Raw genomic sequence first — 25,555 nt, 5'->3', positions numbered from 1 at the left:
ATTGAAAATATTCTTTTTACAGGAGCAGTAGTGCCAATGAAGCACAAAACATGTCACCGGTTTTTTAACATTAACAAATTGATCAAATAAATAGTCGACGTTTATATCTTTGAATCCAATTACTTTATTAATTTTTTCTGTAGATGCTTCTACATCAACCCATTCAATATCATTTTTTGTATCCAAAGAAAGCATTCCCCTCCGCTATAATTTTTTCCCCAAAATTCCGAATGAAAAAATTATCAAGTTCCAAAAGAATAGACTTGTTAATCTCCGAGTGATAGGTAAGGAAAAGTGCGCATCTTTAACCATTATTACATTGGAAGCCAGCTGAAATATAAACCATATTTTTGCTGTTACTCGTGTTTTTGTGGATTATACTTGTTTTTTGTAAATAAATCAGAGACCACACAACGTAAGTAACAAAAGGATAATTAAAAAGACTCTTGACTACTCTTCAGCCACCTACACTAGCTAATCTGCATATAAAAAAATTACATTTTTCTTTGAGACAACTTTAATTTTTATTTTTAAATTTTTTTGTCCAAATAAAAAATCAAAAAGAATTCATGAGGCTCCGTTGGGGATCGAACCCAAGACCTTCTGTTTACTAGACAGACGCTCTACCACTGAGCCACGGAGCCTGTTATTAATATTTCATTAATTTTTTTAACTCCTAATCTCTGACAATGATCCCAAAATTGTTTCAAACACTGTTTGCAATTTTTTTTACTGACTATGAATATTCTTATTGCGTAATTTAATAATTCTGTCGAATTTTTTTGTTTACGTTACACCTATTAATCCTATTTTGTAAACAAATGAGAAAGACCAATAAGTGTATATAGAAATATATTTTTGTGGTATTTTTAATCGAATTAATTACTAAATAAGAACATCCTGTATCAATTTATTGTTGACAATTTCTTTTGATTTTTATACTTCTTGCAATTCACAACGACTAATTTTATTAAAATACGTTAATTTACATTTCATTAGAAGGCCTACAAAGATAAATGTAATTGATACTGTTCCAAATATATAAATTTCTAAAATTTACCAAATGAAATAAACTTTTGACGTCTAATTTGTCCTTATTTTCTAACCATAATATTCCTTTTCGTTCCACAAAGCTTTGAATTACGTATTTTTCTACCACTCCAGATGGAAAAAAAAATTTTATTGTTATAGTTGCGAGGTCTTTGTCTCCATTAAATTTTTTGATTATGGCGAACTCTAAAAATAATTAAAATTTTTTGTTTAACTATTTCGGACTTTTTCGCATATATTATTATAATCATACATACAAATTTCGGCCGAAGTGAAATTGTCAAATTTTGTTTCAATGTAGAAAAAGAAATAATTGTTATAATAGTATATAATTTGCATACTTGAATAAACGTTATCAAAATCTATCTTTAATTTTTTCTAATTACCAAAAAAGATTCTTTGGTCTTTTGATTGTATCCAATATCTGAAAGAAGCATTATAATTATTTAATTCGTAGGAGTTATTTGCTTTATGAAATCCATATTTTTCGCCGTTTCTCATCTTTTATTTAAAGAATAAAAATAAACTATTTCTATTTTTTCGTCTAACGCTTGTCCAGAGCCTTTTCTATAAAATCTAAAATGTTCCACTCTTCCATAAAATTTCCCATATATTACCTCTGGCAATTCTAAAATATATTTTCTAAATCTCAAACCTTGATACCAAATGTCATAGCTTTTATTTCCACAATTCATGCTGTAAGAGTTATATTGATCAATTTTAAATGCTTTAATTATTTCTAGAAATTCATTTAAAAATTTTTTACCAGTCAAATTTAGACATTTTGGATCTTCAAAAAGAGTCCCATTTGACAAATAAAATAATTCTAAAAAACATTTGAGATTATTATAGCATTACCTTTGCTTATTGCAATTGAAAAAAATAACTGTAATAATAACATTTAAACAATCGCAAGAAAATGCCTTATAAATGTTGTTATTAGATAAATTGACACGTTTTCCTTCCTCAATAAATACGCCAATTTTAGACAAAAATAAGAGAAAATTTATTGCTATTTTAAATAATTTCAAGTGAGTTATTAAGTTAATAAAAAATAAATTCGTATTTTTATTGGGAGACCACAGCCAACATGACTCCTTTACAATTACCAATGGGTACTTTTTCCGTGATTATTCAGCTTTGATGTTGCTCAATATATCAAGTCTATCAAAAACATAAAATCTTATTTTCATAATTTTCGATTTTTTCTTAGTGGTGTTATATGCCAAACACATTCATTGTTATGTTTGTTCAAGGCGACAGTTCCTACTGTCAGTTCACCAAGTAAAATAATCAAAAAAATCATAAAAATCGATCGAATCTCCGAAGCCAATTTTTGAAGAACCAAATGTACAAATGTACGAATGCATGATTGTACGAATGCATGAGTTGATCAGGAAAGTCAGCGGATCAATATCACCATACTGAACAAGTCGGGATTGAGACTAACCCACTCATCATTAATGAAATGCTTAAGAAAAGGATAAAAGTCGACTATTACTATTTCAAGGACACTGGCGGGGTGGTTGGGGATAATGAGTAGGCTCGTGTGTTTAATTTATTAAATGTAAATAATTTATTTGAATATGAAAAGTATACTTGTTCTTTTATCACTGCAACAGAAAAAGCACAAATCAATTTCCTAATCTTAAGGGTAGAAAACGAGTCTCTCAAAGTATTACTTTCCTCCCAATCTCGACAAGTTTCGTATTAAGAATCTAGTAGAGGCTACTAAATCTGTTTCAGGCCACATAAAGAACACAATTAGAATCATCCTCTAACTAAGCCTATGCATAAGTTTATATCCTGTAAATTCTTTTTACCCAAATACTTAAAGTCTTTTTAGAACGATTATTTTATTTGCGACCAGGAAAAGTTAGAAAACAAGAAAAAACTTTCCCGATACAAAAAATAGAGGAAATTTAAATCAACATTAAAATTAATTACTAAACGGAAATTAATCAAGATTGTATTTTAATTAATAGCTAATTAAATTTTCACAGAATTCCGATCTGTTTCAAACTCCGGAAGTTGCTTTCTTATCATTATTAATTTGTTTTGACCTAGGATATTAAAATTTATTTAATTACTTTGTATCATAATGCACAAAAGAATCAAAATTGCAATGACTATATACCCACATATATATAAATCTATAATATTACATAACCATTTGGACTTTTCATTGTTTTTATTTCCACGTTAGTTGAAATTAAGTACGTTTCTGTGTGACCATAGGGTAGCACAAATGTAATTATTATTTGTAATGTGTTTAACCTAAGATTCCATTTGTGTAGTGAAACAAATTCTAAATAAATGATTTATAATTTCAAAACTTTTTTCGATTTTTCTACAAGCTTTGAATTGCGGGACACACAAATAGGAAGAGGTAAAATTCTCTGTTTTTGTTTTTATATCAAAATGGTAAAAATTGTTGTATACATAACTTACGTCAAGATTTTCATAAATATTATCAAAATCTATTTTTTATATACCAAAAAATTAAAATGCCAAAAAATATTTCTTGGTCGTTTGTCATTATCCAATATCTGTATTGACGCCAAAATTTTAGTGTATCGTAATCAATGTTTGTTTTTAATTTATAAGAATCATTCCCGTTTATCTTTTAATAATACATACAAAAAATACAAGTGTTATTTTATCTGTGGATTCTTGGAGAGATTCTTTCCTACCGAATAAAACACGATCACGATTTTCAATATTCGATTTCTCATAAAACACGGAGGGTAATTCTGCAATTTTTATCAAAGATTCTAACCATTGTACCAAATTCTATATAATAGTTTTCCACAATATTTTTTAAAAATACTTGATGGATTGATTTTAAAGTCATTAGTTATTTCTAAAATTATATTTTTTAAAGTTTTTACTAGTCACATTAAAGCATTTTGGGTCACCAGTAAGCGTTCCATTTGACAAATATATTAAATCTAATAATAGGTTATATTCGAACTATTACCTTTGCATAAAATGATTTCAAATAATAAAAATAGCACAAACATTCTACCAATCGTTAGAAAACTGGCTTATCGCTATTTATATATAAAATAAAACATTTCCCTATTACGATTATTTTGGAAATTCCAATTTAAGAAATTAGAGGATAGCTTCTATTCCTCTTATCAAAAGGCAACAAAAAATGGTCAGGACAGTCTCTATTTCTGCAAGTCCCCTATACGAATCATTGTTTAACTACTTTAAAAATCGTCCGCTTTTTGAGCTATCGACATGCCTTTTCAGAAGAGCCATCTAGGACTCTCGTCCACGTCGGGAAAAATCTTCATTGCCATGGTCTGGGATCACTAGTTAGGACTTTTCTCTTTTTCCTTATAACCCGGTGATCCTGGGGTAACAAAAATAAAAGATTGTTTTGGACGTTATGTTAATATTATCAGAGATATATTCGATGATTATAATTACACTATCTACTCGACAAAAGGCAGATCCATTTGGGGCATCAATTTTGAAAAATTTCCCCAAAATGGAAGTCTGAAATTTTCTTCATTTTTATAAACATTTCAATAGCGTTAGCATATTTTTCATAAGTAAAGTATTTTTAAGAAAATTTAAACATGATTCTCACTAATTTTATTGATAATTAGAGTATTTTTAAGTAGAAAAAATTTTTATTCTAATACACAAACATTATCTGTTATTTTGTTTCCTGTTGCAGATTTCTTCATATGTATGTCAAATATTTTTCTGAAATTGTAATAGTCTTTTAACGCATCGGGAAACAAACGGTGAATATTCTCTTCAAGGTTAATCATTGCTGTTATCGTGTCCAACAGTTGTTTCATTTTCAGCAATTACGTCTGCAATTATTGTGTCCAAATTTTCTTTCTAACTGTTGCTGGGAAAATCTGTTTGAACAGGCTTAGTATTAAAAAATTGAGATATTTTTGTAATACGTGACACAGCGCCTAAAAATTTAATTCTGTACTTAGAGGTTGCTGTAATTTCTAAATTTGGGAATTACCGCATAAAAATTATCTTTTTCAAATGGGGATCTGGACATTGTGGATTGGTCGTCCCGTGAGGGTAATTTTATTCCATTTTTTAAATTGAAGGACTATTTTGGTTATTTATGAATCACCATTTACGCTCTGTTTTTAGTATTGAGGGAAATTTCTTTATGTTTGGCAAAGATGAAAGATTCTTCCTCTGCTTTGTATTAGCAAACGATAACATAAAACCATATGACAAAACTAGAATTGATTTAAACATCAGAATTGTTGTAGTCGAAAAGCTTGTAGTTGAATTTCAGTGTGCTTGTACACAGTCGCGTGATTGTAGGCCTTTGCTGTGGTCAGACTATTTCCTAAGTAATATCTCAAAATGGCATTGTGTGCTGGAATGGGGCAATTGTAGACATTCGTTTAAAATAAGCAGTAACTTTTTTCATTCTTCATTGTTCGTTCCTTATTTAAAATTATTTTAACCAAACCGGATAGAGTAGTAGGTAAGGCAGGTGTAATAAGTGTTCTAACTGATGTCGATGTGCCTTTTTAATGACTATTTATGCAGTTCTTTGTAGAGTAATGTTCTATCAGCATTTGTGAGTGCTGAGTTATATGCATGTGAGTTCTGTTTTTGGTGTTGTAAAAGGGGGATGATGTATTAGTAAGTCTAAAGTTGAAAAGCGTAGGCCGGACGTAATCATGGGGCTGTAAATCATATTTAGTAATCATGACTAGCAAGTGTAGTATTTAATGTATCCCTACTCAAACACGTCCATTCCCAGTTCTTGTACTATACAACAGACATGTAAAACGAAAATAGTTGTTTTACTAAAAAGAGACTGTACAGATTAGTGATCAAATTACTAATCTGTTTATAAATACCTTTATTTTTTAAAAATCGAATAAAGTTCTTTGTATAGTGTTTTTTAATTAATTTTGAGAATCATCCGAGATTTATTTCAAATTTTGTACAATATCGTTTTTATATTTTAAGAATAGCAATTCTAACAAGAACTTGATTTGATGGCAATTTAAATGGCATCAAATAAAGTGGTTGGGCTAATATCGTAATCATCAGCATTAAGTATGATATCTTCAACAGTGTATTCTTCTTGAAACAGTGCAATGGTTTCATCGTCATCAATGAATTTTTCTGTTTGAAGCATATCTCCTTCAATCATAATTTGGTCTAGCTCATTATTGTGGGCCTCAATAATTGGATCTGGAGACAACTCTTCTCCAGCATAAGACTCATCAAGACCTTAAATAATTCAACTTTTTGAAACAATTACTGATGGTTGCTTGTTTCACACTTGTCCAAGCTTTGTGAAGTAAAAATATTGCATGTCATAGCATCATTCATTGAATTTGCTTCTTCGTGAAAAACTTTCAATTTCAAATTGAACCGATTTTTGAATTTATATAAAAACTTCAGTCCTATTTCTAACCATAGAATTACGAAAAGCGTGCTGTAAATTAAATTTGAAAAATTAATTACAAAAAATTAATCAACAAAATTTTTTTTTAAATAATAATAAACAAAATTAATCCGAAATTATTTTAATCATAGAGTTTGGATTGCGGATTATTGTTTTTTAGGGAGAATTGATTCAAATTTGGCAGGAAAAAGTTTTGTTAGATTGGACAAATCAATTCGAATGAGGTTCCCAGTGTCCTTTCATCTGTCCCCTACAACGAGAAGAACTTGTTGTTCTGGAATCGGAGACTCCTGGGAAGACTTATCCCCTTCAGAGCATTCAAAGACTTTCAATTCAAGTGGTCCCAGGATATTCTTCTGCACATGCAGAAACATTTGTCTTCGGAGGGAAATGTCGACATTCTTCTCCCACCTTTCTACAAATCTCAACCCTATTTCTTGGCCATCCCCGAAGTCATTACTCCAGAGGACCTGTGTTTGTTATTGACCTCGATTTCCTGGAGATGGACTTGGTGGCTGATCTGGTGGGCCGACAGTTGACCGGTGGGGAGAAGTATGAGAATTTGGTCACCCACAGCATCGTAAATCCACTGCAGGGGTCTCATGGTGATTCCCATCTACTAAAAGAGTATTTGAGGCTGATACTGTGATGACATTACTGCAGTGGTCGTGTTTTTTGTGTGACTTATAAGCATGTTATTATTAGCTATTAGTCCTGTTGTAAATCGATAGATGTCCATTGATATTTAGTCGCCCTGTCCGTCTCACTAGTTACTATGCCCAAATGTCTGCTACCCAGAAACATCCCACGCTGGTCCACGTTGCCTTTCCTCACAGCCAGACTAATTCCTTCCGTCTAGATGTATCACTCATTCATAAGCAATAGAAGCGTCTCACTAGAGCAGATGTGTTCAGAATTGTCAACAGTATTCTCAGTGAGTACGAGAAACATTTTTTCGGATTGCATTACGTCGACTCTGAATAGTGAATATGAGAAGGGTGTATTTGATTCATTTCACAAAAAATATTTGTATGATGGAGAACGTAGGATAAAAGCAGGTTAGTTGTGTGTTTGCATTGCAGTGTATATATGCGGGCATGTGATTGTATTTTTAATGATAATTCTTCTGTCGTTGTTTGTAGCCTACAATTGATATTCTCATTTGTTTCTGTAATGCTAAATCGATTAATTAAACAAATTAATATATTTAATGTATGGGAAATGAGGCTGAATTGGCCATCACTGTATAAAGAAGGGACACTGTGTATTATTTAAAACAATTTAGTTATTGATAAAGCTATTAATCTGGCATTATATGAAAGTATGCTTATCAAAATCAATTTTTATTTCTGAATATTATTAGAATACATTAACACAAAATGTTTTGATTTATCATTAATTGCAATATGTTCAAAACTTTTTTTTTGAAATTACAAATTGTATATTGACAAATAGTTATTAACTAACTAAATTCCCTGCACCTGTTCAAAACTTAATTAATTGCATTATGTTAAATGACTTTGACCCATATATAATTCAAGAATATTCCGCAACTTGGTTCAATTTAATCCCATAATTATTTGACGTCACGTGACGAGCATCAGACAATATTTATTATTGTGTTGTCTTTATTTTAAAAAAATCTCCAAAAAATAAACTTAACGAGATTGCATATTGAAGAATTAGATCTGTGAATTTTGGATGTGATAAAACGGGAACATTTTTACGTATTTGAAGTGGGGGCAAATAAAAACATATTTTTTAATAAATTGTGCACAATCCTACTTTGACCAGTTTTTAATGTATATTAAAAATCTACTATAGTCATTTATTTGAGATGTCGGGCATAAAAACTTTCCCGGAAGCAAAAGTGGGACATTTTTAATCTAAAATTATTATTATTTTAAGCACTAACGCGATGCCATCGGTCATGGAAAAGTATCGGCAACACAATAGGTCAATTCTCTTAACAGTGTTCTTTATTTCTGACGATTTTGCAACATGTTAAGATCTCTGCAATCATTAAGGCGTTTCACAATTTTTTCTGAGGTCAAGAGTCACTACCAATTACGTTTTCAAACATTTTTAGATCAATAAGGTCAATTTAAAATGACTCATTCGGAACAAAAGCGAAAACATGATTAGTTTCATTAACGGTTTAAACACTCGCAGAAGAAGTCAATCCCACTTTGCTTATACAGTTCATACTGGTTAAGAGCGAGTTCGACGGCTTTCTTTACTTTTTGTTTCTGTTGGTTGTACCCTCCAATGTCGTTTTAGGTGACTTGGGGCTTCTTATCTTGCCGAAGCATTTCTTGATTTGTTTTAAATTTTTGAGGATGTGACTCCCACTTCAAATAAATATTATCTTATTTTTGTTTTATCAAAAAATTGGCAAGTTTATTGTTTTTTTTACTTGAATGTCAGTTTAAAAAGTCGTATATATTCTTATTTTAGCAAACTATTTGGCACAATTTTGTAAACAAAAAACTTTCAAATAATTTTAAAATATGCTATAGGATCAAAAATGTTAAGACTATATTGATTGATAGAACTTCACTTGAAAACTATGATTAACTGATAGGATAAAATGACTATAGCATCTATTTTTAATAACAATTAAGCCCAATGAATATTACTAACGACTATGCGAAATTCTGTAAAAGAATAATACCGGGTATTGGATAAACATATTTCAATTACAGGTTTGAAATAATTATTTTATAGCTGGTTTATAATTACAGAAATGAAAGAGAATGGGGATTTTGACATTCTAAAGCAATAGCATGACAGAAAATCGTTTTTCTGTAATAGATGTATCACATCGGTTAGTTAAGAAAACTAAATGGTCTAACACTTTATCCTAACTAACTCATAATTCAAAGTTAAATGGTTCAGCACTTTATCTTTATCATAACTATCCTTTGATCAAAAGTATACGGCTCAAAAAAGCAAAGATTAAAAAAATTCTTGAATAAGTTTTTCATTCTGCCAATTTTGTTTACAAAATGCTAGGTGATTGGGAGTTTATGTAGCTTTCAAATCAGTAAATCGATTTATTAAGACAATGTTCACTGAGATTTTGAGATGAAACTTCAATTCTGAGATGAAATTTTAATAAAGAAATTTTACAATTTTTATACACGTAGAGTAATGTTCAGAAATGTTGACTTATCATGAGACAGAAAGTCTATATCATATATCACTTCAGCTTGTCTCTGCGAATCGTGTAAAATGCCCTGCTCATATCAATGCCCAATATTATGGTTACCATTTCAAATTTTTAGCATATGGCAGGAATAGATCTACCTCTTTATATTGCATCGGCAATTGATCTTCCAAACCTGAATCCACTTTGGATGATCAATTTCTTTTTATTTATAATAAAGTAGCTTTATTCAAATAAAATTGTATCAAATCGAAAGTAATTGGAGGATCAATTATTATTATTATTTAAGCCAAAAACAGAATCACCGTCTTAACCATTAACTAACGTGTTCAGGTGATTCCGACACTTCTCAACAGTCTAGCCATCTTTTCACGATGTTCAGACCGTGACCCCACACACTTTCTGTATGTACGGTGAAATGCTTGTGGTCCATCTCCACGATCCCTCCCACTTGCCTCTACAAGAGACTCCAGTGTTCGATGGACAATTTTCATGTCGGTATGGTCCTTCAGTATGTTTATGGATTTTTCTTGGATTTTCTCGATTTTTAGTTGGTTCGTTGCCGCCAGGTTACAGCCCCAAGCAGCACATGCATAGCCTATTGTTGGCTCGATATACTGCTTGTAAAGGGTCTCTACCCCTGGCGGACAAGTTCTCCCACAGTTCGAAAGAAAGGCTTTCACAAGATTGATTTTCTTTATACAAGTTGACACGATCGATTCAACATGAGGTGAGAAACAGAGGAAAGTGTCAAACGTTACACCCAATATCTTCTGTGTTTTCTTTTGTGGTATTGGGACTCCATTCAGCGTGACTTCAATAGTTTTCGTCCCCATCTTCCTGTTTTTCGTGAATAGGGTGACTGCTGACTTTTCGGAACATGCATGTAGTCTGTTTTCATATAGCCATCCATATAATTCGTCCAGTATTCTTTGTAGTCTTTCCTTCGCGTATTCGACATTTACATCCCTTGATGCGACAACTATGTCATCGGCATAGGAGAGTAGTATGTCATTATTATCCATAGGAACCGGGAGATCATTCAGAAACAAGTTGAAGAGGGTCGGGGATAAAGGAGAACCCTGGGGTACACCATTGGGCAAAAAGCGTGATCTTGAACTCTCGTTCCCGACGCACACTTTCCCACGACGTCCGCTCAAAAAATTCGCTATCCATAGCTTCATAGGTGTAGAAATATTTGTACCAAATATCTTTTGAATTAGGATATGAAAAGTAAAAAGTAGTCAAATATTGTTTAGTTTAAATTGCAATTTGAAAATATTAAATTAAGTAGAAAAAATAAAATTGAATAGGTTATATTTAATTTATAACTCGATGACACATTTTGTTATTTTTGCAATCATAGTCAGGAGTTTCTGCTCGAGTCCACTCAAAGTAGCAATAAAGTATAAAGACAATATTCCTTCCAATATCTCTTATGGCCATCAGTTTGATTTGAAATGGATAGAATATCTTAAAACATTTAGTTGTTCATTATACTAATTTTCGTAGACAAAAAATATCCACACACGAAGAGAGTCGAAGACGGGAAATATTTCGAAGAAATCTCGAACTAATTGATCAACACAACTTGAAGTACGAAAGAAGGAGACTTCGTATGCTCTAGGCATCAATCAGTTCGCGGACATGGTATTTATCACTTCTCTAACTAGTCAGGAATTTGGAGAAATGCACAAAGGATATCATTTTGACCTCAATTTAACCGAATTTCAAGAATTTAGTTTCAAGCTCGAATTTTTAGATAATTATGACGTCCCAGTCAACTTTAGTTGGGTGGATCGTAATGCTGTCACTCATGTTAAGAGTGAAGGAAATTGTGCATCCTGTTATATATTTGGAGCTGTATAAGGCACTAATCAATTCGTAGTTGGGAAGTTTTGAAGGCCAATTCGCTATTAAATACGGCAAACTTGTTAGCTTCAGTGAGCAAAATGTACTCGACTGTATTGGAACGGACGGATGTGATGGGGGCACCGTGCAGAGTGTTTTTAAATATATAATGAAAAATGGTGGCATTGACACCGAAGAAATGTACCCTTACGAAGCCAGGGTGTACAATCTCATGTCAATCTTTAGAGTTGGTTTTGCAGATATAGAAAAAATGTTGTAAAATGACTGGATTCAAAACATTCACATCAGAATCTGAGTTAATGAAAGCTCTGATCAACGTTGGACCGATCACTGTAGCTATCTGTGCTTTAGATTTATCATTTCAATTATATAAAAAAGGTAATCTTGAATGTTCTAAATTAAGGAGTTTACGACAATCCTCAATGTCAAAATTGTACAAATCATTCCATAGTTGTCGTTGGTTATGGAATTGAGAATGAAAAGAGTATTGGCTGGTCAAGAATAGGTACAATCAACCGTCTTATAGGCAGTTGGTCTAGTTACTACGGAGAGAACGGTTATATAAAAATGGCAAGAAATAAGAACAATCAGTGTTATATCGGACGTTACAATATTTACCCAATTTTAAAATAAATATTTTTAGTTATTCACACTTTTAATTTATTACTATCATTTATTAAAACCATTTTTTAAAGCTTTCTGCGAGCTATAATATGAGATAGTCAAAATTTGAGAATTGGCCAATATACTAAGAAAATTAATTTTTATCTTAGTAAATTTCGAGGTGGCCAATTTGCGAGAGTTCACTGTATTCAATTCTAACAGTATTTAAAATAATTAGTAAAGTAGTAAGACAAAATTTCTCAAATAGTCAATAATCCTCAAACGATAAATTGGCTCAACAACATCCAACCACTGCCTGACTTGACCAAAACCCTCAGTGCCCAAACGATTCTCCACGGCAATCATATCTTTAACGACTCCCAACCCACCCAACTCCTACCACTCACACCACACAGGATAACTCGACATGACTCTTCCTTAGATATATTCCCCGGAATGTCCATTAATTCCATCACAGTCTAACATTTGTTTAAAATTTCCCGACACTTCATCAATTCATAGGACTGAACAACTTTAGTAGGCAAAGACAACTCTTCTATCGACATATTGAACTCCGCTCTCTTCTCCAAAGGAGATAATATATCCGATTTATAATAACTTAAAAGGTCCCCATAAAAAGTACTATGGAACTAATTCTTCACTATGTCTGCAAAGGTTTGAGCATCCTTACGGAAATGTCGTCACTATTATTCCAAAATTTTCCAACAATTTTGTCAATTTTAAAAATAGTGAGGGAATGGGGAAGAAGGTGCATTCTAAACGCCAAAAAAAGATACTAAAAAACAATTAGTTAATTTTTTGTTTGAAAAATATTTGATTATCTTATTTTTGTCAAGGATTAAAATTGATGACAGCTGTCATGATTGGAGTTTCGGACGGTTTCATTCTTGGCGCTCAACATAATATTTTCCAAATTCGATGGCAACCAATGAGAGCTACAATTACAGTCAACACTCGTTAATCCGAATCTCAATAATCCGAATTTGTTTAATTAAAATTACAAATTTTGTAACTTGATCCAAATTTGATTCAATGTTTCGAAAATTCAATAATCCGCAATCCGAACGATAGGATTAATATAATTTCAATTAATTTTGTTTATTATTATCAAAAAAATAATTTTGTTGATAATTTTTTGTATTAATTTTTTTTTCAAAATTAATTAACAGCACGCTTTTTATAATTCTATGGTTAGAAAAATGACCGAAATTTATCTAAAAGAACAGATTTGTTAAATCAAGGATTCGATGAAAGTCTCGCTGAATGAATTGTCTCAAATTATTAGAAGAGAATTAAACCTGGACCTAGAAAATTCTACTTTATCTGAAATTTTAAAAAATAAAGAACAATGGAAAAATAGTGAGAGTTCAAAGCTTCTAAAAATCATTATCTGCTTGAGAATTTATTGATATATTGCTATCTTGAATGGATGTTATTAACGGTTACCTGACTGATGAAACATTATTACTAAAGCAAAGGAATTTGGACAAAAGCTAAATATTGAAGATTTGCAGGTTGATGGCTGTCTAGTTGTCGTGTGATCGGTGTAAGACTAACTCACAATTTCCTGCTGTGACAGAGAAAATACTCGATGCAGCATTTTATTATAGAAAATCTCCGTGTTTTTCCCGATATCTTAGTTCACTCCGCCGGGTCCTGTCAGAGGGATTGTTTTTCAGTGTCAAAAAACGCCACGGCAATTTCGCCAATATATTTTGAAGCATTTTTTTAAATCAGTATGCAGTGATAAAAATATTTTGTTGATGAATACTTCGTTTTCATAACATTTGATTGGCTTCAATTAAGATTTATAAATATTTCTAAAATGAATTGAATCAATATTTAAAAATCAAATTTCTTCGAACATAATCGGCCTTCAAAGTCACTCTTGGTTTTCTTGAATCTAACATTCTACTTTACAAAATAAGACATCCATCTATAAGAAGCTATTTGAAAAAGATATAAAAAATCTCAGAAAAATTAACGACCAACTAATGTATTTATTTTTCAACGTTAAGAAATATGAGAAAGAGAAAAGTGTAATAAGCGACGAGAAGATTGTAACTTTCTTTTTGTTGCAGATTTGAAATTATAATAATAATAAACGTTAAAAAGGCCAGCTCGTTTCGCGACTGTCGTGACTCCTCTTCGAGATGATTAAACCAATCTCTAAAAGAAGTTTGATAGTTTTAGGGTCAGTTACCCCTATTGGTTTCGAAAGCCAGGGGGACGAGGCAACAAGTGTCGGTCAATTAAACATATTTTGTCCCATCTTGAACGGGAATAATGTAGACCCGTCAGGAAGTTTTCCGTCACCGCGATCTATCTGCATCATGCATTGATTAATCTAATTTTAGTGATAAAGTAATTTTCAAGGTTGTTGACAAAGCCTGCATATATTTATTGCATAATTGTTATTTACGCGTCAAATACACTATTAATAAATAATAATAAAAATTTCGGAGAATATTCCACAGTGCCGGATTGACCAATTTAATGAATTTACGACATTTAGTGAAATTTTTCCAGAAAAATGGATACTTGTGCATTTCATACATCACCAAATAAAGCCCGAAATAAATTAATGAAATTTTTTGAATATTAGGTATAAAATTAAAAAATAAACAATGCCGATTTAACTATGTTTAACGACAGCGAAGCAGTCAACAAGGCATTTTTTAACCTCCACAAGTTGTCTAAGAACATAAAATTTACGTCGGCAATGATTTTCGACGACATAACAGATTGTCTGACTACATATTGCCAACAAAAATCAGATGAATCAAATTTGATAACTCGAATTTGAAAGTGACTAAGGCCTTTTTAAAATGTAAAAAAATGAACAATGCAAATTATATAAACATTTTTAAAGGAGTGGAAGAGCTAAAAATACGTACTTCTTTCTGACGCATACGAGTTTGTCCCCCTTGCTTTTGAGACCACTGGCGTGCTAAGTAAAGAAGCGGATTGCGTATGCTCGGCGATAAAATTGCCTTGAAGACGCATGACCGAAGGATGCGAGCTGCCTTTTCCAATCTCTATTCTACGCGGAACTGCCTCTCGATCCGCAGTGCGTCTTTGCGGACTGATTGGCAGGTCCCATATAGCTCTAAAAAGGCTAAACGCGTTTATTTTTTAGCAAGATTACGACCCTTGGCATATTTTAGAAACAATAATTAAATATATAAAATCTAATAAACCAGTGTTTCTTAACGTGGTCCCCCGAAACATGTTTAGCTCAATTAATTTTTATAACTGAAAAATTTATTTATTCATTTGAATATTTAATTAATTTTATTCCACTTTTTTTGTTATTTAATTGTAATGGTAAATCGCAAATGGATTGATTCTTATGTCTAATATGGATTTACCAAATATACTGAATCTGAGAACGTCGATAAATCGCAGTGCATTATATACGACGTCATAATGGGAAACAACTTTTTAAAAAAACATAAGGAAAAAAATCACCCACAGAATGTTGACACTGTCGAAAGTTTTATTGCAAAGAGAACTAAATATTATAAATCTGAAAAATTTAATAATTTCGGATTTAGACTTATAGATAAACCACATGTCTTCTAGCTTAATATGAGGTATTAATAGTTGAGAGAAAAAGTTGAGAATTGAAAATCAAGATTATTGAAAAAAGGGGCAAAAGAACAAGCTATTGTCAATCAATGTTTAAATCAAAAAAAATGGAAACAATTTATGTTCTACATGGATTGATGTTAAAAAAGCCTTTGATTCGGTCGAACATTTCGCCCTCTTGATAATCCTTCAGATCCATTTTTGTTGGATTCTGAATCTGTTCTTAAATTGATTGAAGATTATCGTTCTTCTTTCAGCTTTCCTATTCGAATCCAAAAATTTGCCCGTATTTCGGCGGCCCAAAACTTATCCTCTCTAATCAATTCTGTCATTTCCGACCCATCCATTTATAATTCGAATCATTTATTCCTTTTCCCAACTTTGCGTTGGGCTCCTCTGCCCGTCTCCCCGATGATTCCTTTGTTTTTATTTTTAAAAAGAACATGAGTCAGTTTATAAATGACTCTCGTTCCGTCTCTCTCATATAAAATCTACTTCTAAACCCTCTTTGAAGGATGCTTTACGGTCTCGGATTAATTCCTGTTTAATGTCGCACGATGTCAGCGCGGCTTTAACTCAGCAAAAAAGCTGAAAATTTTTATGTAATTTCTGGAAAGCTGTATCTTTCAAGTAAAGATAAAAGTCCGAAGCTTGTAATTACTTTGCATAATGAAGAGGAAATGGCTTTCCATTTCAAGAATATTCACGATATTACTCACTCGAGCAGAATGTTTAAGAACAGCACTGTCATGACAATTTCTTTACAATTAAATTACCAGGGAAATCTCATCTCGTAGGAATTGAAGATACATTCATGGCGTGGTTAATGAAGTTGCAGGTTCTTTTTTCCATTTATCCTTTAGACAGAACAGAAGAGTCGATAGTGGAAATCGACGAGTGCAAATTTTTTCACAGAAAGTACCATCAAGGTCATTGGCGACCAGGCCATTGGGTATTGTGTGAAATAGACAGGGAAACTAGAAAGTGCTTTTTTGAAGAAGTTGTAGGTTCTATTTGCATTTATCCTTTAGAAAGAACAGCGGAAACATTTAATGAAGTTATCGTTCGACGCGGACTTCCCGGCACCCATATCATTACTGATGGTTGGGCAGCCTATAATGGGATTGCGCAAGGAGGAGGGATTTATTCACGGAATATGCAAATTTTCGACCCCCTTAAAACTTGGGGATGAAGAAAATAATGTGATTGCCCATCGTCCAAATGAAAGATTCCAGATGGATTTAATTGATTTGAAGAGGTTTCAATTATGGTATTGTTTATTAAAGATTTAAACAAAAATGAATCCATAGCATGGATTTTGACGGTCATATGTATTCGAAATATGCATTTACTCAAAACCTAAAAAAATAAAAACGGAAATGATTTCGTAGAAAATCTAAAAAAATTTCCAACTTTTTGGACCTTGGACCGGTTCTTTTATTTTCTCGTCTTGTGGCATCCAATAGTCTACTACTCTTCCTACTCGCAAGGATGTGAACTCGCTCGTGCCAATTGTTTATCAAGTTGCTCTTGGTCTGGGAACATCAAGCATCTTATCTGACTCCAAACTACCCAAAAATTGTCAATCTCTCTTGGAGCAACATGTTATGATATAGGCAGCCAATGCAAAATTAGTATACAATTGGATGATCTACCGATCTAGCATGCCAATTGTTTATCAAGTTTCTCTTGGTCTGGTAACATCAAGCATCTTCTCTGACTCCAAACTACCCAAAAATTGTCAATCTCTCTTGAAGCAACATGTTATGATATAGGCAGCCCATGCAAAATTAGTATACAATTGGATGATCTACCGATTTAACATCAATACTATGATTTTTTATTAAATTGTTTTGTTACTGGTGGTCCCCCAGAAAAATTCAACAACCAAAGTGGTTCCCGGTTAAAAAGGTCAAGAAACACTGCATGTTTGGGCGATATGAAAATAAATTATTGGCAAATCCAGCCAAAAAATTGAAAGTTTCCAAAAACCGCATTGCCGTTGGAAACTACTTCAAGAATTAGATCAGAGGTTGTCAAACGGTGTGCCGCCTGAAGAATACAAATTTTAACAATTCTTTGCCGTCTGACAAAATTATTTATAGTTGTATAATAATATGTCGCGACCCACGCTGGCGACCATCCCACGCTGGCGACCATCAGTTTGACAGGTTATGACCTTCAGTTTGACAGGTGATTTAAACCGGAAAAAATTCATTTTAAGAAATGGTTTAGCGTCATTTTACAAAAAAATATGGTTTCTCTCAAAAGATGTTAGCTGAAAAAAGCGACTCAATTTATCATTATTAATGATCGGTCTATTTGCGACTCCTAACTCATAGTCTTTATCTAAAGGACGAGAATAACCAAAAACACAAATTGGTCATTTGTCTGGACAATGAAATGGAGATGAGGACACTAGCATTCGCCATTCACAAAGAATCCCAATGGGGAATACGAAAGCTTCAGAAAAAGTGCAGTGAATTCTATTTCACTGTATAACGTCCAATCATCGAACAAATTATAAAAGACTGCGAAATTTGTAAATTTGCCCTACCATTGAAAGTATTTAAAAAATTTGCCCTACCATTGAAAGTATTTAAAAAAAATACCTAGGTGTCGGATTCTAATTACCATGTAACTGCAGGAAAACCCAATGAAAGATTCCAGGCGAATCTTATTGTTGTTAGAAGATATAAAGATTTTAACGATGGATCTAATTGGATACTGACAATTATTGACATCTACAGCAAATTTGTTGTCTGCAAATCTTTAAAAAATAAAACTGCTTCTGGTAAGACTTGAAATTTAATTGAAGAAGTGGTGAATAAATTCCAAAAATTGTTTTATCAAATTGGATATTGTCAGATCTTGCAAACGGACAACGGGTTGGAATTCAAAAACCAACTTATGGCTCAACTATGCGAGGAATAAATTTGAAATAAATTAGGGTGTAATTGAGCGCTTTAACTAAATATTGATACGTGGTATGGCAAAACTGATGGATAAAGAAGGAACTAAAAATTGGAAACAATACGGCGGACATATTACGAACAAATTTCGACCTCTCTAAAAATCAAATTATACAACATGCTACTGAAACCGGTCTTATTGTACAATTTCTCTAGATAAAAAAATACGTAAAAATTGGAAACAATTTTTAGACAAAGTAACTTTTTCCTATAATACGACACACCACTCGGCAATCCCAGGTTATAATCTTATTTATAATTTAGATGAAAATAACGAGGCATCGTTTGTCGAAGATGAACTTAATGGTAAATTTACGATGTATTTATTTTTAGAAATGAATAATAAAAGATTGTGGGACGAATCCGTCATGAATCCCCATATGAAAAAAAGGGAAAAGTAAAAAATATAATGTCTAAATACAGATTAATGGTTAGTTGTCTTTCCTAACAAACATTTAGTTCGAATTACGAAATAGTTACTATGAATAGAGATAAAAAATGTTAAGTTTTTTGATTTTTTAGCAATTATCTTTAGTCAGTCAGTAATTAGTGTCAAACTATGTAGGTCGCCCTGTCAATCTTGTCAACAATGAAGGTCGCTCTGGTCGCCAGCGTGAGTCGCGACATAATATTTTAATTCAATTAAAAAAACTTGAAAAATTTTTATAATGCCTAATAAATTATGCCACGTGTGAGCACACTGTTGATTTACTTTTTGGTGCTGTCTTAATTATTTGCTACACTTTAATTTTTTTATAATTGGATTCAGAGGAATAATTCAGGATGTATTTTCTTTTAATGATTTAATTATTTGAAGGTTCATCATTTTCGTGATATTATCTAATTATTAGATTATGTGACAGTCCGAATAAAATACACGCCGAATAATCTACACTTGTCACAAATGGCTGAAAAAATTAGAAATCTAAAAATTAGTATGAAAAAAATCAATAATTGATTATTTATTTTAGTAGAATCACATTATTATTTTTTATTTAAAAAGCGTGAAACATGCGTGTAGTGAGATTATTTAAGGAAACACTGGACAAAATCAAAGAAATGAAAGACTCCAACTTTGATACATCGTCAGTCGAGCGGCATGAGCGATACAGGCTCACAAAATTGAGAAAGAATTTCCATTTTGAAACTGGAAAACATATTTTCAAAAGAATGGGCTTAAATTGCGTTTTTTCTGTGAAGATGAAATCGAATTAAAGCTTAAGTGCGTTGAGGTCCAACTTAATAAATAAAATTTAGGCGGAACATTACCACTTTGGGAGAGACCGGCTTTTTCAAAATTAAGAAATCCTTATTATGGATTGAATAGAGAAGAAATTTCTAAGGTGATTTCGCTTTGTACTTTCTGTCATGTAATAACTCCTTTCTGTAAATATTCTTATTTCAAAAAATTATTGTATAAAAAGCCCCCAATTACGCCAATCATTGCAAGAAGATGTAGGCACAGATACATTGCAGATTTAATTGACCTCAGAAGATATTTGGCGATAAATGATGGCTTTAGTTGGGTATGAATTTAATGTTAACTAATAATTTGCCACATAATGGTAATTGTGGATTCTTTTTTAAAAATATTTAATCTTGAACTGTCGGTAACCAAATCTTCTGCAGAAATCACAGATTTATTCCAAAGAATTTTTTATTGCGTCGGGCCTCCGCTTATTCTACACACTGATAATGGAAGGGAATTTTGCAATTCGCAAATGGATGCTCTATGTACGAAATATGGTATAAAACATGTACGTGGGAGGCCTCGTGCTCCTTGGGTACAAGGGCAAGTCGAAAGGTTAATGATTTAAAATCGATTTGTAGATTTAATCAAAGCATAAAACGCTGGATATCGTCGGCAAGTTCTTCTCAAAATTGTTTTGGACGATATCGCGAATGCATAAAGGACATCGTGTATGATTACAATAACAGCATTCATTCTTCGACAAAAAAAATCCCTTTTTATATATTCATGGGTGTTGAAAATCCTGGAAGGATTGATGAAGGGGGAATGGAGCAACTTTTAGCCTATGATTCAACTGGATTATCAGAGGCACGAGAAAGTGCATTAGAAAACTTAATTATTGCTGGCGAAAAAATGATTGAAAAAAGAAAATGGAGATACGACGAAGAAAATATCAATGTCGGAACGACTGTGCTTTTAAGGTCTCAAGCGTCAAATTAATTTTTAGACAGGACAACGATGCCAATGTTCGGCAGTATCCGCTGTACGATGGACTTGATGTTAATAAGTATATTGTTGTCGAGCGAAGAAATGATCTCTATGTTATCGAAAAGGAGGACGGTGAGCGGTTACACGGAATTCATATTTCTCGATTAGCTAAAATTGATTAATTTTCATAAATCCATAATAAAAATAATTTTTTATTTAAATTAACGATAAATTTTATATGAAAATTTTATTAGGATAACCTAAAATGGAATAACAATATTCAAACGTATAAGTTAACTGCGTAAATTGAGTGTGGTTGGTTTTGTTTATATAAATTAGTAAAAAAGGTTAATGAATTTTACATTAAAAATCATATTTTTAATAATAATTAAACATTTTGTTGTGTAAATTTTTAATTTCAGTAAAATTAAAGAATGTAATTATTCGGCGTGTATTTTATTCGGACTGTGACAAACACTATTAAAAAAACTCGTAAGCATTCTTTTAATGAAAATGGAAACTACAACTATAAAAATAAACAATAAAATACTAAAATGATCAATATAGTGTAAAAGAAAATAAATTTAATTAAAAATCGATAGGAATGGAGATTAATTAATTGATGAAATGAATACAAATATACTTGCAAAATAAACCTTATTCAGGATATTTTACAAACGGTCAATTTAATTAATCTTCAAATTATAAAAACGATAATATTATAAAAAATCATTGATAGAAAGGAATAAAAAATAATAATTAACAACAGAAATGCACAACACAAGAAAAGAATATAACGTGCTTAACGTGTAAATATTTTTTGTATTTAATTTGATAAATTAAGAAAATTTAAAAAATAAATAACATTTAATATTTTAGGTCTGTTTAGACTCAGCTAGGAACGTAGTTTCAGCTGTTTCACATTAGTGAGGACGTCCAACATACTAATAATGGGCACACTTTTATCTATTCAGAGCTCTTTTTGGATGAAATTTATAGATTTTCTGACAAAAGTTAGATAATATAAATCAATATCTTTTTATTCGGATCTTCTATCATAACTTAATTCAGAATATTTAACCTTGTTTATAAATTTGAGATCAATCAACAATGAATTAATTATAAAATCGGGGCTACTATATGCATTCCATATTTTCTGAGGAAATACTATATCTTACCAACAAGCTGCATTCAAAAAGAAAATAACAATCAATAATTTAATAAATGTCAAAATAATGAACATTTTTACATTTTTTCAAATCAGTCGATAACTTATCAATACAACTAACATAATAAAACCAAAGTTAACCTTTCGATTAGGACATTTTAGATGTGGCGAACCAAGTAAACTATATTTTGTGAAAATTGACCTAGATTAAAACCTATTGTTTAAATCACTTTTCCTTCTCATTTTCAAAGTCTTTACTGTTCCTAATTGTAATTTTTAGGAGGTCAAAAACTATAAAATTAAGCTTTTAAAATAGAAGAAATTAAAAATGGTTTCCTTAAATTAATAGCTCAGACAAAGCAAAATTTTTAAATAAATATCGATTATGTAAAAAATATTTTGATACCACGTTTCATACCAGGGACTCAAATCTATCATATCCATCTAGTATCCTTTTTTTGGAGCTGTTTCATTAATGCTTATAAAGGAGAATGCACTTTTAATTACTGACATTGAACACAGTCAGCATAAACTTTTCAGATAATTAATCTCTTTATACTAAAAAATATTTTTCAGACTATTCTTTCAATTTGTTTACTTCATAATGCGTTTTCAAATGTAAATTCCAAAATTCAGATTTAATGGTTTAGATATAATTTTTAGCAATTACAATTTTTGTTCCATATTTGGTTCTAATCTAGAGTCTTCTAGTAAAAAATTTTTTTTGTATTTAGAAATCTTGACTTGTTCATTTCAGTTAAACTTCCATCAATCGTATTGCTTTTTAAATAAGAAACAATGTATTGTACTCAATAATAGTTAGTACTAAATTTTTAAGCAGCATTTTTAACAAAAACAAAAACACGTGAATAACATCTGTCTAAATATTGGTTTTAAATACAGTGAGACCTTGAATTTAAAAAAATCGAGTTGCGGGGAACCCTTTTTTGGGAAAAACCTTGCTTTTGGAAAAATATTTTCGCCATTCCTGTAAATACAATGATTTTATGAAATAAACCACTTTTTGGGGAAATTTTATATTATCATAGACCAATAATGTATTTTTTTGTCCCAATCAATAGACCAACCTTAAAGCCTATTGCGCGTAAAATTGTGTATTGGAATTATCATTAAAATACGATTTTTAATGTAAAATTCATTTTTTCCCAATTTGTATGAACAAAACCAACCACACGCAATTTATGAAATTAGCGTATACGTTTGAATATTGTTGTTTCATTTATATATAAATTTCTTGTGGTGTACGGATGGTTGGTTTACAAAATGGAATAACCATATCTATGGACGCATCTACTCAAAATAATAGTGAAAATTGTAATGGAAGAGTGGATTTAAATGTTCATGGCCGTCCTTATTCCTCCGGAAATTCACTCACTGGACCTCCCCTTTGTAATGTCAATAATTCCAAATTGGAAGGTCTCCCTCAAATTAGGAAAGCAGCATCTGGGAATTGTTAACATAGAACGTGGAATACTCCAAGGAGATTCCCTGTCTCCTCAGTTGTTTATTTTGACTTTGGATCCGTTGAGCAGATTATTATCAGCTAAATACCCAAATTTATCAGTCAATACCGATCAAGAAAATTCAGTGTTTTTTTCTACGAACCATTTTTTGTTCATTGATGATTTGAAACTCCTCGCCAAAGATGAGGTCACACTCGGGTGTATGATGAAAGACGTGGATTTATTTTTTAAAGCTTCAGGTTTGGAAAAGAATTGTGAGAAGTCGGCAACAAATAGTTGTTTATTGAGAAATGATGCCAAACTGCTGGATGGACTGGATAGTTACCGTTATTTGGGTGTATTGGAAAATAAGTTTAGTCAGGTTGTTAAAGAAGAAGTTTTGAAAAATTTACGGATTGAGGTTCAGCAACGTATCAAAAGATTGTCGAAGACGAAACTAAATTCGGTGAATTTGTTTAAGGCAATTAATGAACATGCCTTATCTTTGTACAATTATTATATCGGCCTTCTGGATTTGGAACCGTCCGTTTTTGATGAAATTGACAAATTTGTCAGGAAGCTGTTAATGGATCTAAATATTCATATGAAACCAGCCTGTAAGGAGAGGCTATATTTGCCGAGGGACAAACTTGGAAGAGGGCTTGCCTCGATTACCTTAGGTCGGAAAAAATGATGTTTGACTTTCGTGAAAATCTGGAGAGGCGAAAGTTAATCTCCCCAAGAAAGACAGCAATTCTGTGGGCCGAGCAGAAAAGAAAGTCTCATATGGCCACGATCACAGAATTCCTGCATTGTAAATATGGAACGAACTTCTAAGAAGAGATAACCAAATCACTGAATAGATTGCAGATTGATTCCTTACTGTCCAATATCAAGAAGAAAACACTTCACTCGAAGCTATTTGAATCCCTTGATGATAACAATTTTGATATTCAATCGTCTTCAACATGGCTTAAGAAAGGGAATATATCTCCTAAATCTGAAGCTATGTTTTCATTTCTCCAAGACAGGAATATTTTTTTCAGAGACCCTAATTCAAAATGTCCACACTGTAAATCTTCCAATAAGACGGTTGATCACATGGCAACTAGATGCAACAGGATGCTTAATTCGGATTATACGAGAAGACACAATGAAATTGTGAGATGCATCCACATGCACTTGTGCCGTAGATTTGGATTCAAAAAATCCAGAAGACTGAAAAATCACTCTGTCCAGAGTATTATGTGCAACACCTTGGCAGAAATACGAGTTGATACAACAATTCCAACAGAGTTGAAAATTCAATATAACAAACCCGACATTTTTTTCTACGACAAAAGAGAAAACCTAATATGGCTTATTGAAGTGGGTGTGACTTCAATAGATAACCTAAAGAGTGTGGAAGTAGAAAAACTGCACAAATACGACATTTTAGCTAGTGAATTACAACTGATTCACAAGACTAAGGTGAAGATTGTGCCAATTGTCATTACGTGGGATGGAATCGTTTCAACAATCTACCGCAAGTACATGGAGCTCCTTGGGATTAAAGAACGTGTTCGGTCTTACATCCAGACTGTAACGCTGAGAGCCACTCTGGAGAGCATGTTTGTCGAGTACAAACATGGCTTCAGTGAAATTCTGGACTCTGCAAATTCCGTAAATAGGGACTGGCGGAAATATAATTTCTCTATGAAGATCAGCAAGTCCCTTAAGAGGCCCAGAGACTGCACGCCCCAGGCGGAGATTGAGGATTATGGCGAGGAAGATCAAAGTGGAGTTATGGGGAACTCGGGAAGCAAAAATTTGAGAGTCGTCTAATTATTAGTTTACTTTTCTTAATTAACATTATCGGAATTTGTTTCATTTTATTATTATTTATTTATTTATTAACTCCAAGATCACCGAGAAAGATAGGTTAGAACTAACTAATTAGGTGATCTCTGCCTCCAACAACAGCCGTACTCTCCTTACACGATCTTATGATGACCCAACCGTAACCCGGAAACGCCTTCTCTTCCTTCTGCAGAGGAACTCAATCG

The 25,555-nt window shown here is 32.0% G+C and overlaps 1 protein-coding gene and 1 non-coding gene across 2 annotated transcripts; one reads left to right on the top strand and one right to left on the bottom strand.

The window, feature by feature from the left end:
* Positions 1-572: 572 nt before the first annotated feature.
* On the bottom strand, positions 573-644 carry Trnat-agu. The gene has a single exon. It is a non-coding gene; the product is annotated as a tRNA-Thr (tRNA).
* Positions 645-24,755: 24,111 nt separating this feature from the next.
* Positions 24,756-25,334, top strand: LOC115231856. The gene has a single exon (XM_029801775.1). The coding sequence runs from the start codon at positions 24,756-24,758 to the stop codon at positions 25,332-25,334; it is 579 nt and encodes a 192-aa protein (XP_029657635.1).
* Positions 25,335-25,555: the final 221 nt, after the last annotated feature.

Source organism: Octopus sinensis, unplaced genomic scaffold (genome assembly GCF_006345805.1).
Source record: "Octopus sinensis unplaced genomic scaffold, ASM634580v1 Contig18911, whole genome shotgun sequence".
Classification (NCBI taxonomy): Eukaryota; Metazoa; Mollusca; class Cephalopoda; order Octopoda; family Octopodidae; genus Octopus; species Octopus sinensis.
This window is presented reverse-complemented; position numbering and strand designations above follow the sequence as displayed.